Consider the following 12,992-nt stretch of genomic DNA (forward strand, 5'->3'; position numbering starts at 1 on the left):
GGCAGTGTGTGTGCAGGTGCAGCCGCCTCTCTGCCCCCTCCGCCTCTTCCCAAGGAAGACAAAGTCATTGCAACTAGCGGCCCCTGCGGCTCAGGGGTTAAGCATCAGCCTATGAACCAGGAGGTCACAGTTCGATTCCCGGTCAGGTCAGGGCACGGGCCTAGGTTGCAGACTCGATCCCCAGTGTGGGGTGTGCAGGAGGCAGCTGATCCATGATTCTCATCATTGATGTTTCTCTTTCCCTCTCCCTTCCTCTCTGAAGTCAGTGCAAAAATATACAAATAATAATGGCAACTTATCCTTTTCCAACCTAGCACCCTAGGAAAACCACAGGCTAGCTGCTCCTCCCCTAACCCCTGACAGTGCCCAGGCCTGCCCCGGCCAGGCCAGATCCCCAGCCTGCCTCTGATCCTGCTGTGCCTCCCCTGCGGGCTGGAGTTAGCCTGCAGATCCTCCCCCTGGCCAGCCCCGCCCCTGATCGCTCCCCACCCCAATAGGGGGTGGGGCCAGCCAGCCAACCTCCTGCCATCTCTTCCTCCAGGCAGGCCCAGCCCTGATCCACCCCGGTTGGGGCCCGGCTGGCCGGACCCCACCCGAGCTCGAATTCACACACTGGTGAGTTAATCCCCCACCTTACCAATTTATCTGGACTTGCCTGATGACATCTGACCTACTTTTCAGCATTCCGGGCAGCGATGAATCAAAGCCCTTCCAGTTTCGGTCCATAAAGTCGTCCTCTGGACAAATGGACAAATGGGACAAGCTTTAGTGCCTCCTCACGCACTCGGAAGGCTCACGGCACCAGGGGAGTGTTTGTAACATGCAGCGCATGAAAGAGCATGCTGGGTGTTTCAGGCTTAAGTCATAACAGGGACACCGCATCAGGCACTGCGGTCGATGGGGAGGGTGTCGGTCGGGGAAGAGATGTCATGTCGGGAGGTGGGAGGGGAGCAGGTAGAGAGCGCTGTGGGCTCCTGAGAGTCTGGGAAGCAGCAGACAAGAGTCGGAGGCGGACCCAGGCTGCAGCAGCGCAGAGTGTCTGACCAGTGCATTGTGGTGTGAGGTCCGTCCGCCCGGTCCTGTGTCAGTGGGTCAGCCCGGCCTGGGCCTGGGCACTGGAAGGCGAAGCCCTGTCTGTCCGCCCGGAGCTTCCACTCCGCGATGGCTCCTCCTGGTGGACAGGGATGACCTGAGCACGCTCCGCCTGCACAGCTGCAACGCTGCCTGCTCCTGAGCTCGGAGAAGACGTGGGGGAAATAGCGTTTCCAGAGTTCACGTCTGCCTGACATTTCTTACAACGGAGTAGGATGGGCTTGGGACACGAGGGGAGTTGCTTTGTTCTAGAACAGTGTTTCCCAAACTTCTCTCATGATGAGGATCACCTGGTGGAGTTGTTAAAATACAGATTCCTGAATTTCAACTAAGAAGTGCTAAACTAGCCAAAATCGGTTTGGCTCAGTGGATAGAGCGTCAGCCTGCAGACTGAAAAGTCCCGGGTTCAATTCTGGTCAAGGGCATGTACCTTGGTTGTGGGCACATCCCCAGTAGGGGTGTGCAAGAGGCAGCTGATTGATGATTCTCTCTCATTGATATTTCTAACTATCCCTCTCTCTTCCTCTCTGTAAAATGTCAATAAAATATATATTTTTTAAATGAAGTGCTAAATTAGAATTTTTGGGAACATATAGGTAAAATTGTATACTTAACTTAGTGCTCTTAGAGCAAAAATTCTAGTTTAGCATTTCTTAGTTGGGATTCAGGAATCTGTATTTTAACAACTCCACCAGGTGATTCTCATCATGAGAGAAGTTTGGGAAACACTGTTCTAGAACAGCACTGTCCAGCAAGGTGACTGCTGTCCGCGTGTGGCTGTTTAAAACAAACTATCAATAGTTACAATGAGGTGGAATGAGAAAACCCTGCAGGCAGATGTCGAGCTCAGCGGGCACGTGTGCCTCGTGAGGACGGCAGTGGACAGGCGAGGCTGCAGGATGTCCCTCGGGACGGGAAGTCCCACCGAGCAGCAGCTCCACACACCTGCCCTGGTGGCTGGTGACAGCGCCAGAGACACCTTCCTCACGGGGACGCCCGTGAATTTGGGGTGACGCCTGTGGGAACCGTGCACTCAGCTGTCCGCATGAACAGAGGGGCCTTCGGAGGGAGAGCAACCGAGGAGCAGAGGATCCCTGGTGCAGGGAGAAGCCACGCCGTGCGGTGAGGAGACAGCGGCGTCTATGGGGACGGGAGGGGGCAGTGACCCAATGGGAGGAGGGCGGGTCCCCTGGTCAGATGGCAACAGCGATGTTACTTCTGAACAGTGTTTGACTTCCAGCCCAGTAGTCAGAATAACTGCTTTCCTGTGATGTTTGGGATACAATGTTGTTCTAGGTCCAGGCCAAAAGTTATTTTACTCTATTTTATTTTAATTTTCTTAAAAAATATATTTTTTTATTGATTTCAGAGAGGGAGAGGGAGAGAGAAACATCAATGATGAGAATCACGGATCAGCTGCCTCCTGCACACCCCACCCTGGGGATTGAACCCGCAACCTGGGCACTTGCCCTGAACGGGAATCAAACCGTGACCTCCTGGTTCAGAGGTTGCCACTCAACCATTAAGTCATGCCGGCCGAGATTATGGTACTCTATTATTATTATTATTATTATTATTATTATTATTATTATTCAGTGGACTAGAGTGCACTGTGAGGTCCCTCTGGGTGGCCTGCAGGGATCGGGCTGAAGCCTGCAGCTCAGCACCACCTGTAGCTCCTACCTGCTGCCCCTGCTCATCCCGGCCCCACTGTGCCTGCCGCAGGCTCGTGCCCAATCAGACCCGATTGGGAGAGGCTTGTGCTGCAGCAGCGCTCGCCAGCCATGAGCCCTGTGTCTGGCTCCCTCCCCAGGGGAGTGGCCTGTGGGGTCAGGCTGAAACCAGCTCTCCAACATTCCCCGAGAGAGTGGTGCCCAGATTGCCAGAGGGTGTAGGCCAGGCTGAGGGACCCCATCAGTGCACCATCAGGCTGGGGAGGTCTGGTGAGCCTGGCCCATCTCGCTCAGGCCGGATGCCAGACCCCAGCAGCAAGTTAACCAACCAGATGGAGCATCTGCCCCCTGGTGGTCAGTGCATGTCATAGCGACTGGTCAACCAGTTGACTGACTGCCCCCTGGTGGTCAGTGCATGTCATAGCAAGTAGCTGAGCAGCTTTAGCATACATTAGTATATTACGCTTTGATTGGTTGTTCAGTTCTTCTGTTTGATCTATTTGCATATTACCCTTTTATTATATAGGATAATTGGATGGGGATGAGGCATTCTGCCCTGTTGGACAGTCCCAGGCTGTGGTGGAAGCTGTGCAGGGCATCCCCTGGTCTGGCTGCCCAGCTCCGTCTAAAAGGGGCTCCGTGGACATTGTGGTTCACATAGTGATCCTGTCAGGCTTGGGACTTCTCTTCCTGGGAATCATGTCCACCTCTGGCCCCTCCTTCCTTCTGTTGGTCAGGACCTGCTTTCATGTACAAAGATCAGGAAGGGTGTAGAGTCGTCCCAAATATATTCTCCAATGGTTTAAACTTTAAAGTATGGTTTTGGCTGCGTTTCATGCTTGAGGTGGACCTCCAGTGGATAAACTTGCTCCTCAGGGGGGGAGGGGGGGAGAGAGAGAGGAGATTGAGAGAGAGAGAGAGAATGTAGTCAATTATCAGTGAGAATGGAAGCATTAAATTATTCCAATAGTCAACCTTCATTTTGGCTCTCAAGGCAATTCAACCTCATGAGAAAACAGCTCTGGAGGACTGAGCTGGTGAGCGCCCCCTGCTGTTCATTGACAGAGATGAGCTGGCTGAGGGCCCAGCAGGGTTGCTGTCCTTCCCCACTGACCCTAGGTCTCCCAGGTGACCCACCACTGACCAGTGGCCTGTTTGTTCTCAGTGTGTTTCTAGACTTAAGCGGACTATAAAGCTAGTCCCTTAAAGATGGTACCTGTTTGTTGTCCTAGCAGGTAGGCCTCGCTGGTTTGGCTCAGTGGACAGAGAGCCCGCCTGCAGACTGAAGGGTCCTGGGTTCCATTCTGGTCAAGAGCACCGGGTTGCGGGCTCATTCCAGTAGGGCGCCTGCAGGAGGGAGCCGATCCCTGCTTCATCATTGATGCTTCTCGCTTCCTCTCTGAAATCAATAAAAAATATTTTTTTAAATTGATACCTGTTGGTTAATTTTCCATTACAAAAGACACGACATTAAGTACACTGGGAAGCTGAAAACTTGTCCACATGCTTAGTTTCTTTCTCTTTGAGTTATATACGTTTTAAAAGTTGTAATGATCTAGCGCTGAGGCCTGCGCACAGGACCCACTCCCTCAGCGGCCCGTGCTGAGGCTTTGGGCGGGCGCGGGAGGCGGGGCGGCGGGGACTGTGGCCGCTTCTCTCCCAGCGCCTCGCCCGGCGCGGAGGGCGCCGCGGGCCTTACCGCCGTCAGGTAAGGCCCTCAGCGGAGCAGGAGGTGCGGTCCCGGGAGGCGGCGGCCCGAGCAGAAAGCCGCTGGGCGGCTGGCGATGCGTCCGCTTAGGAACATCTTCCAGAGACCAGCTCAGCCTTCACGTCCGCTTCAGCGCGGGGCCCTCCGCTCCCGGCCGCCGCTCCTCCGCGGCTCGGCGTGCGGTCCCCCTCTTTCGGGGTCCGGGTGTGATGGGAGGAGCCTGAGGCCTTTGCCCCTCCTCTCAGCCGTGGGCGGACGCGAGCTGACTGGGCTTCAGGCGGGACTGAAGCGGCCGGGGGCGGGGCGTGTGGAGCCGGGGGCGGGGCTAAAGCGGCCCTGGGGGGCTGGAGCTGCCCGGGGGCGGGGCGTGCGGCTCTAGGGGCGGGGCTGGAGCTGCCCGGGGGCGGGGCGTGCGGCTCTAGGGGCGGGGCTGGAGTGGCCAGGGGGCGGGGCTGAAGCGACCAGGGGGCGGCGCGTGCGGCGCCAGGGGCGGGGCTGGAGCGGAGGGGGTGGGGTGTGCGATGCCGAGGGCGGGGCCTGGGGCCTGACCCGGGCCGCTGGGCCCGAGAGCCGGTCACGTGCGCCGATCGGCGCCCAGAGCCCGGGCGCGCGGCGGAGCAGCGGGCGGCGCGGAGGGCGGAGCCTCCCTCGCGGGCCGTGTCCTGCCCCTCGCGCCCGCCGGGCTCCCGCGCCGGGGTCCGGGCAGCGCGCGCCGAGTGACCCCCGCCTCATCGACGCGCGGCGAGCGGACGGGAAGCTGCGGTCTGGGTCCTGGTTCCGGGAGCCGGTGGCCGCCTAGGTCTGTGTGCGCGGCCGCCTCCGCGCGGGCTGCACTCTGCCCGGTGCCCGGTGCCCGGCGCTCAGTGCCCGGGGAGGTCTGCGCGCCGCCCTCCCGCGTCCTCGCGGACGGTCGGAGTCGCGGCGCGGCGATGCCCGGCCCCGAGCCGTCCCGCGGCCGCCGCCCCCCGCGCCCCGGTCCCCCCGCGTTCCCCGGTCCCCCCGCGCTCCCCGGTCCCCCCGCGCTCTCGGACTCGGACGGGCGCGTCGCGGCTGCGCTCCGGCCCCGCGGGGTGGGCTCCGGGGAGTCACGCGCCGCTCACGTGACCGGGGGCGCGGCGGCGGGGCCAGCGGGCCGGGCGGAGGGTGACAGCCCGCGGGGGGCGGTCGGGCCCGGGGGGCGGGGGCGGGCCTCGGGGGGAGGTCTCGGTTCGGTTGCGGTTCCCGCCGGCGCGGACTCGCGGGGCGGGGCGGGGCGGGGCGCCGCCCGGAGGTGCGGGGGCTCCGGGCCGCCGTGGTCGTTGGTCCGCGTTCCTCCTGGTGGACCCGGGATGGGCTTCCTACGGACACGGCCCGGCAGGGCAGCGCCTCCGGACCCGGAGGGAGAGCCGCTGGCCTGACCGCACCGTCCTGCTCCTTTCCGAACCCCAGCCGAGAGTGCAAGACCAGGTGTCCATGGCAGAGGGTTCCGAATGGTTCCGAACCACTCTGTCTCCTCTCCCGGTTCTAAGCTGTGGGCTCCACCCCCAGCTTATACAGTGACCGGTCCGGGTCGGCGTCCGGGCTGCAGGTGTTGTGGACCCCGGGAGCAGCTGTGTCTCAGGACTGGGCTTTGCCAGCGCCCGCTCTTCAGGGGGCCCCTGGGCACCAGAATTCCGGGTGTCCCCGGAGGCAGCTGCTGGCAGGGGTTGTCCCCGTATTCAGAGCAGCAGATGCGCCTCTGCGAACACATGGCCCCCCTCCCGCCGCGGACACAGGAGATGACAACTTAGAACAACAGAGAGAATGCACCGGCTCTTTGTCCAGTGAATACATTTAAAATGTCTCCTGTGTCTTGCTTTACTCAGAGATACATCTGTAGCAGATTTTTAGGTCGGATCTCTATTGTGGCGAGTTTAAAATACATTTATATATATTTACTGATTTCAGAGAGAAAGGGAGAGGGAGAGAGAGAGTGAGATAGAAACATCAATGACGAGAAGGAATCATTGGTGGGCTGCCTCCTGCTTGCCTCCTGCTAGGGATTAAGCCCACAACCCAGACATGTGCCCTGGACCGGAATCGAACCCGGGACCCTTCAGTCCGCAGATGGTTGCTCTATCTGCTGAGGCAAACCAGCTAGGGCTGTTGTGGCAATTTCTTGCCTCAAGATATTACTAGGTGAGTTTTGTATATTCTGTATGTTCACGGAGAAAAGTGGTCAGGAGAAGGTAGAAATCAGCTTAACAGCACACGGAGGGGAGAGAGTAAGGTAGCAAGTGTGTGTGAGACATCCCGTGGTTGGGAACCTTGTCGTTTTTTTTCAAGCCGGAACTGATGGTAATCAGAACTTGATTGGTGACTGGTAACTCCTGTTCTAGAAAGAGGTCAGCTTATATGGCTCACCAGGACTCAGGGAGGTGTCAGAAAAGATCCTGCTGCCCGTCTGGGGAGGCTCAGTGGTTAAGGGTCGATCTGGGAGATCGGGGTTAGATTTCGACCCAGGACACAGGCCCGGGTTGCAGGCTCGATCCCCAGTAGGGGGTGTGCAGGAAGCATTTCTCACCATTGATGTGTGTTTCTGTCTCTCCCTGTCCGAAATCAATGAAAAGAAAGGTACTGTTACACATTCTGTACAGGGTATGATGATCACAATACCATATATTTATAAGGGGTTTTCCTCACCTGACTCCTCGCACAAAGACGGAGGAGAAACGGTTTAATGCTCTCAGGAAGAAGTTACATCAGGCCACGTCCTGTGTCTGCGTTCTCAGAGTCATCGCTGACCAGCAGGAAACGGCTGTGTAGTGAAAGGCCCCTTCACCCTGCCGTTTCCCATCACATGACGACCACATGTTTGTACTTTACAGTTTTCCTTTAAAGGGAAACTTCTGGGTTTATGGTGCTCAACTGGCCAGAATTCGACATCAGTTTGGAGGACAGTTTTTTTTTTTAATATATCTTTTTATTGATTTTGTACAGAGAGGAAGGGAGAGAGATAGTTAGAAACATCGATGAGAGAGAGTCATCGACCAGCTGCCTCTTGCACACCCCCCACTGGGGATATGCCCGCAACTAAGGTACATGCCCTTGACCGGAATCGAACCCGGGACCTTTCAGTCCCCAAGCCGACGCTCTATCCATTGAGCCAAACTGGTTTCGGCATGGAGGACAGTTTTAAGTGGGAAATCGGAATGGGAAACATGTGAAGACATTTGGCCTGAAGTTTAGGGGACTTTGTCATTGAAAGGTGACCTCCACCTTTCTTGTTGGTGTTTTTAGTATCTAAAGCTGGACAGACCTAACAGTGAGCTCCTGCCCTCGGCCTTGATGGCTGCAGCCTGTTTTGGAACCGTAGTTGACGGCTTTCAGAATCAGGTTGAAATCCAAGTCAGGGTGCATCTGAGGGTTTCACTGCTCGTGGCTGTGGAAGCAGATGGAATGCATAGCAGTGTAAGGTTAAAGCAAAGCCATGGCGCTTACTTAATTTCACCGATTGTGATAAACCTTGACGTTTCCAGCCGAGTAAGATAAATATTCATTATGTGTGGGTGGCGTCCACTCCGTGTGGTGGGCCTGCGTGTGAACAGGAGACGGTCAGCGTTTCACGGCGGCGGCGGTGGCTGGCGCCCTGTGCGTGGAGCGTCCAGTGGAGCCGTGGACACCGACCCCGCGCCTCCAGGATGAGAATGAAAGCTTCACTGAATCAAAACTTAATGATGTTCAATATTTTTATTTTTTAAAGAAGAAATGAGTGTTTCCTAAAACAAACTTTACAATTTGCCGTGGTTGTCCTTAAATTGCTATGTTTTGGCTATCTCATTTAAGTTAGTAAATAAAACTTCTTAAAATGAGATTATAATTCAGAGTCAACTTCCTCAGTACTCACACATGAACATTTACTAGGATCAGTGGCATTTAATTTTATTTTTTGAAAAAAAACACCTAATCGTTGAAAATATTACATATGTCCCTGTTACCCGCATTGATCCTCTCTGGCCCACCCCGCACCCCGCATTTAATTTTAGAGGCTGAGCTGAGTTCTATGAAATAAATAGCATTGCTATTATTTCACCCCCTGCTTAGATGTTGTGGATTCTGGTTGTGGCTTTACTGGCATAGAGTACTCATCAGGTGACTTTATCTTTGTACTTCTCAGTTCCTTCATCTCTGAAATCCATGTTAAATGTGAATCTGTTTACTAGTGTGCAATTTCTAAAACAAAAATGCATTATTTTTTTAAAAAAAATATATTTTATTGATTTTTTACAGAGTGGAAGGGAGAGAGATAGAGAGTTAGAAACATCGAGAGAGAGAAAGAGAGAGAGAGACAGAGAGAGAGAGAGTGAGTCATCGATCAGCTGCCTCTTGCACACCCCCTACTGGGGATATGCCTGCAACCAAAGTACATGCCTTTGACCGGAATCGAACCCGGGACCCTTCAGTCCCCAAGCCGACGCTCTATCCACTGAGCCAAACCGGTTTCGGCAAAAAAAATGCATTATTTTTTTGTTAACACAAATGTCATGATTTTATATATACACTTGTGTATACGTGTGTGTATACATATATACATATATACCTGTTTTAGAGAACTTACTGGTTGTTTGCTAGGAGCTAATATGATTGAGAGAAAAATTTATTTTGTTGCTGTTTTTATGTAAGTACTTTAATTTTTAATATTTTCCTCACATTAACAGAATATAATATTGGAAAATCCCCACACCTTGGAGCAGCTCGCTGCTTTGGAATGTCGTGCTAAGGAAGCACATTATAGCTTTTTAAAAATGTTTTTAAGATTTAATTTGTACAATATATGTGTTTGTTTATAAGTGCATTTGTTTCTCTATTCGAATTCCAAGTATACAATGTTCTTCTTAGTTTGTCTCTTTTTATTTATTCAGAAATAACCAACTTATTAGGGTAAACTATTTCTTTTTAACTTCTTTAAAATACACGTACCTGTCTATATGTTTGTGTACACAGCTTTCATTTTGGCAATAGTATTTCTCCTGAATTTCAAAAGAGGACCCGTACGAAGCGTATTATCGATGATACAAAAGTTACCTTATGCACCTTCAGCAGTTTTTAGCAGGTGGGCTGTGCCCATAGCTTTGAGAGAAGCCTACAGAGCAAGCATAATACTCATCACTCATCATACTCATTAGCCAACAGGAAAGACGGACAGACGGAGCCCAGCGTTATGTGTGGGCACCAAGGGTGCTGCCTGTCTTTGATGTGGTGCCTCTTGTCCTGGAGAGGTGGGGTGGGGGCGGGGCCGGTGTCCGCCCGAGGGCAGGCTCCGAGGAAGGTCCCTCCGGCCGCAGCCGCGGTGCGGGCCCTTTGATGCCTTCTTTCCCCGTGGACAGACACCTCCTGGTGTGACTGTGGTCTGTGAGGTCGGAGCACGCTGTGACTTCATCGTCTGTGAGCTGGTGAGGAGCCTGGGTAACAATCCGGTGTCTCCTTGTATTTGGAAATCAAAATGATTTCTAAAAATCAGCAACATTTTGACCAAAATTGTAAGAATACTTATCCTCGGTTCCTGAGCCCCATGAGCAGGGACCTGGGGCGATGCTGACCTGGGGCAGGTGCTGGCTTGAGCCCCTCAGGTTCTTAGGGGAGAGCGTTCCCCTAAGTTAGGGTGCTTTTTTAATTTAATTTTGTTGTTTAAAGTTTTAAAAACCGCCGAAACTGGTTTGACTCAGTGGATAGAGCGTCAGTCTGCGGACTGAAAGGTCCCAGGTTTGATTCCGGTCAAGGGCATGTACCTTGGTTGTGGGCACATGAGGCAGCTGATAGATGTTTCTAGCTCTCTGTCCCTCTCCCTTCCTCTCTGTAAAAAATCAATAAAATATATTAAAGTTTTACAAACCGCAGAGCACGTCTGCTTCCCCATTGACCCCCGCGGTGCTGTTTCCACGCAGCGATGAACACGGAGGCCGAGCAGCAGCTCCTGCACCACGCCCGGAACGGCCACGCCGCCGAGGTGAGGCGGCTGCTGGAGACCGTGGGCAAGAAGGAAGCCGTGGCCGACATCAACTGCAAAGGTGGGCGCCGGGCGGCTCCTCCCCCTCTGTGCCCCCGACGGCTTTGCTTCCTGCTCTTGCTGGCCATGGACTTCCTCTGGTGCCCGAGAAGGACGCCCCGAGAGGGGCAGTGTCTCGGAGGAAGGGATTCTAAGATGGTACAGTAAGAGTGGGTAGGCTGGCCACTGTGGCTCAGTGGTAAGCATCGTGACTCAGGAAATCACGGTTCGATTCCCGATCGGGGCTCGTGTCCGGGCTGTGGGCTCTATCCACAGTGTCAGGCGTGCAGGAGGCGGCCGACCAGTGATTCCCTCTCGTCACTGATGTTTCTGTCTCCCCCCCACCTGCCTCTCTGAAACCAATAAAATATATTTAATAAGAAAAGAGTGTGTGGGCTTCACCAGGTGAAGTCCCTGTGGAGGAAACAGCAGGTGTTGGCCCGAGGGGAGAGGCCGCCCAGAGGCTGCCCGAGGGCGGAGGAGGTGGGAGGGGTGAGGGCAGTGGGCACAGGGCCGCCCGAGGGCGGAGGAGGTGAGGGGAGGGGTGGAAGGCAGAGCTGGGCAGGTGACCCCTGTCCCTAAGGCAGAGCTGGGGGAGTGTCCATCGCGGGGGCGGCGGCTCCTCGGCCGGCCCAGGAGACTCACCGTGGCCCTCGTTGGCCGAGAGCCACCCGCCTCCGTGTCTGGCTGCACCTGCTGAGGCGTGACCCGGAGCTCAGAGCCGCCTGCAGCCACGCGGGCCTGCCCTCTGCGCTCCCTCAGGGTGACTGCCGCCTGCGGTGGGTCGGGTGAGGGAGGTATCCGGGGGTCTTTTCCTAGCACCTCAGGCGCCTCGTGCCTGCTCTCAGGCCCCCATTTCTGTGCCTTTGGGCTCACGGGAGCCAGGACTCCTTCGTCCCGCAGTCCTCGGTCCTGGGGGCGGCTCCTGAGCCTGTCCCAGCCCGGCCTCCAGCCCTCGGCCTCCCCTCAGGGGCAGGAAGAAACCATGGTGATGGTTGATGTCCTGTCCAGGGTCCACTGAGTGAGTGTGGCCCAGAGGAGACGCAGCTCAAAGAATCCCAAACGCCCGGTCCTTCCGGAAAGACGGGTCTGAGTGGTTCCGTTCGGAAGGCCAGAGGCTCTGTGACCCGGCTGTGCCGCCGGCCAGTGAGCGACCGAAGTCTGAGAGGAAATGTTAACACTGTCCCCACTTCACCCCCCTCTGTCTGTCAGTCCCTGGGCCCGGGGCAGCTGGCGTGGGTTCCCGGACAGTCACCGCAGAGGGAAGGGGTTGGGGGGATGTGATTGCATTTCTGAGTGCGAATCGCCTTTTCCTGGCATTTCTCATTTTTATTTCTGTCTTATTTTTCCAAACCTGGAGAAATGGAGAAAATGGTAAAATGTATTGTAATTCCTTTTTTTTTTTTTTTAAGAATTTTAAATTGATTTTTAGAGAGAAAGTAAAGGGGGGGGGGAGGGGGAGAGAGAGAGAGAGAGAGAGAGAGAGAGAGAGAGAGAGAGAGAAAAGCGATCCGCTGCCTTAGGCACGCCCCCCGCTGGGGCTGGGGCTGGGGCTGGAGCCGCACAGCCTGGGCGGCGCCCTGAGTGGGAACCACCAGCCTCTTGGTGCTGGAGGACGCCAGCCGCCGAGCCCCCGCCGAGCGCAGAGTGGCCACGGGCAGCACCTGCCCAGGCATGGCCGTCAGGGCCGGTAGCATGGTCTTAGAAGGGCCTGCACCTCCGTCGGGTGGTGCGTCCCGTTGCCCTGAGGGCCCGGGATTCTCTGCTCCGAAGGCAGATGGGGGTTAAAGGCAGGCCCGAGGGCTGATTACTGACCTCCTGGCTGAGCCTGGCACCACGTTTCCTCACAAAGGCGAGGGGACCAGAATGGTGTCCACGGACCGGCTCAGCCCTGACGGAACCTGTTTGACCCTGTCTCCTTCCTGTCCCCCATCACCCTGTCCCTGTGGCTATTGCCCATGGCACCATTATCCGTGTTTCCATATTTTCTGTATGGGGTGTTGTTCTTTGTAAACATTACTAAATTGGGTATTTCTTATTCTTGAACAAAACTCTGGATATCCATGATAAGTGGTAAAAAGAATAGAGAATGTGTGAGTGTGTTTAAATAATTCAGGGTCCTGGGACGTTTGATGGGGGTGGGTGTGAGGAGACCTGTCCCAGAGGCGGCAGGAGGGCAGAGGGAATGGGGAAGGCGGGAAGCAGCGAGTGAGGCTCATTTCTGACTGAGAAGTGAGGTCACAATGGTCAGTTTGCGTAGAAGCAGTGTGGAGGGGACGAGGTAGTGTGTGTGTGTGTTTTGCGTGTGCGAGTGTGTGAGTGCATGTGTGCTTGTATGTGTGCGTGTGTGCACCTGCTGAGCGTGGGTGTCTATGCCATAGAGTGGAGTGTTCAGCAGTGTCGGAAATGCAAATAGGAGTTTTAGGGTCGTCAGTGTGTGAGCGGTGGAGGGCCGGTGGGGAGGTGTGGTTGTTGGAGAGGCTGATCGTGAGGGACTCACTGGCGGAGGCGGCGC

The 12,992-nt window shown here is 55.3% G+C and overlaps 1 protein-coding gene across 2 annotated transcripts in view; it reads left to right on the forward strand.

Moving 5' to 3' along the window:
* Positions 1-5,128: 5,128 nt before the first annotated feature.
* The window catches only part of OSBPL1A (oxysterol binding protein like 1A), a 79,089-nt gene continuing 71,225 nt past the window's right edge, over positions 5,129-12,992 (forward strand). Inside the window, exons 1-2 of one of the 2 annotated variants that reach the window (XM_036418647.2) lie at positions 5,129-5,272; positions 10,377-10,499. In XM_036418647.2, coding sequence (XP_036274540.1) covers positions 10,379-10,499 — 121 coding nt within the window. In that variant the 5' untranslated portion in view covers positions 5,129-5,272; positions 10,377-10,378. The remainder of the gene's footprint in view (positions 5,273-10,376; positions 10,500-12,992) is intronic. The other variant, XM_045574218.1, reaches the window with a different exon arrangement.

The sequence above is a fragment of the Pipistrellus kuhlii genome, unplaced genomic scaffold (assembly GCF_014108245.1).
Source record: "Pipistrellus kuhlii isolate mPipKuh1 unplaced genomic scaffold, mPipKuh1.p scaffold_m20_p_6, whole genome shotgun sequence".
Lineage (NCBI taxonomy): Eukaryota > Metazoa > Chordata > Mammalia > Chiroptera > Vespertilionidae > Pipistrellus > Pipistrellus kuhlii.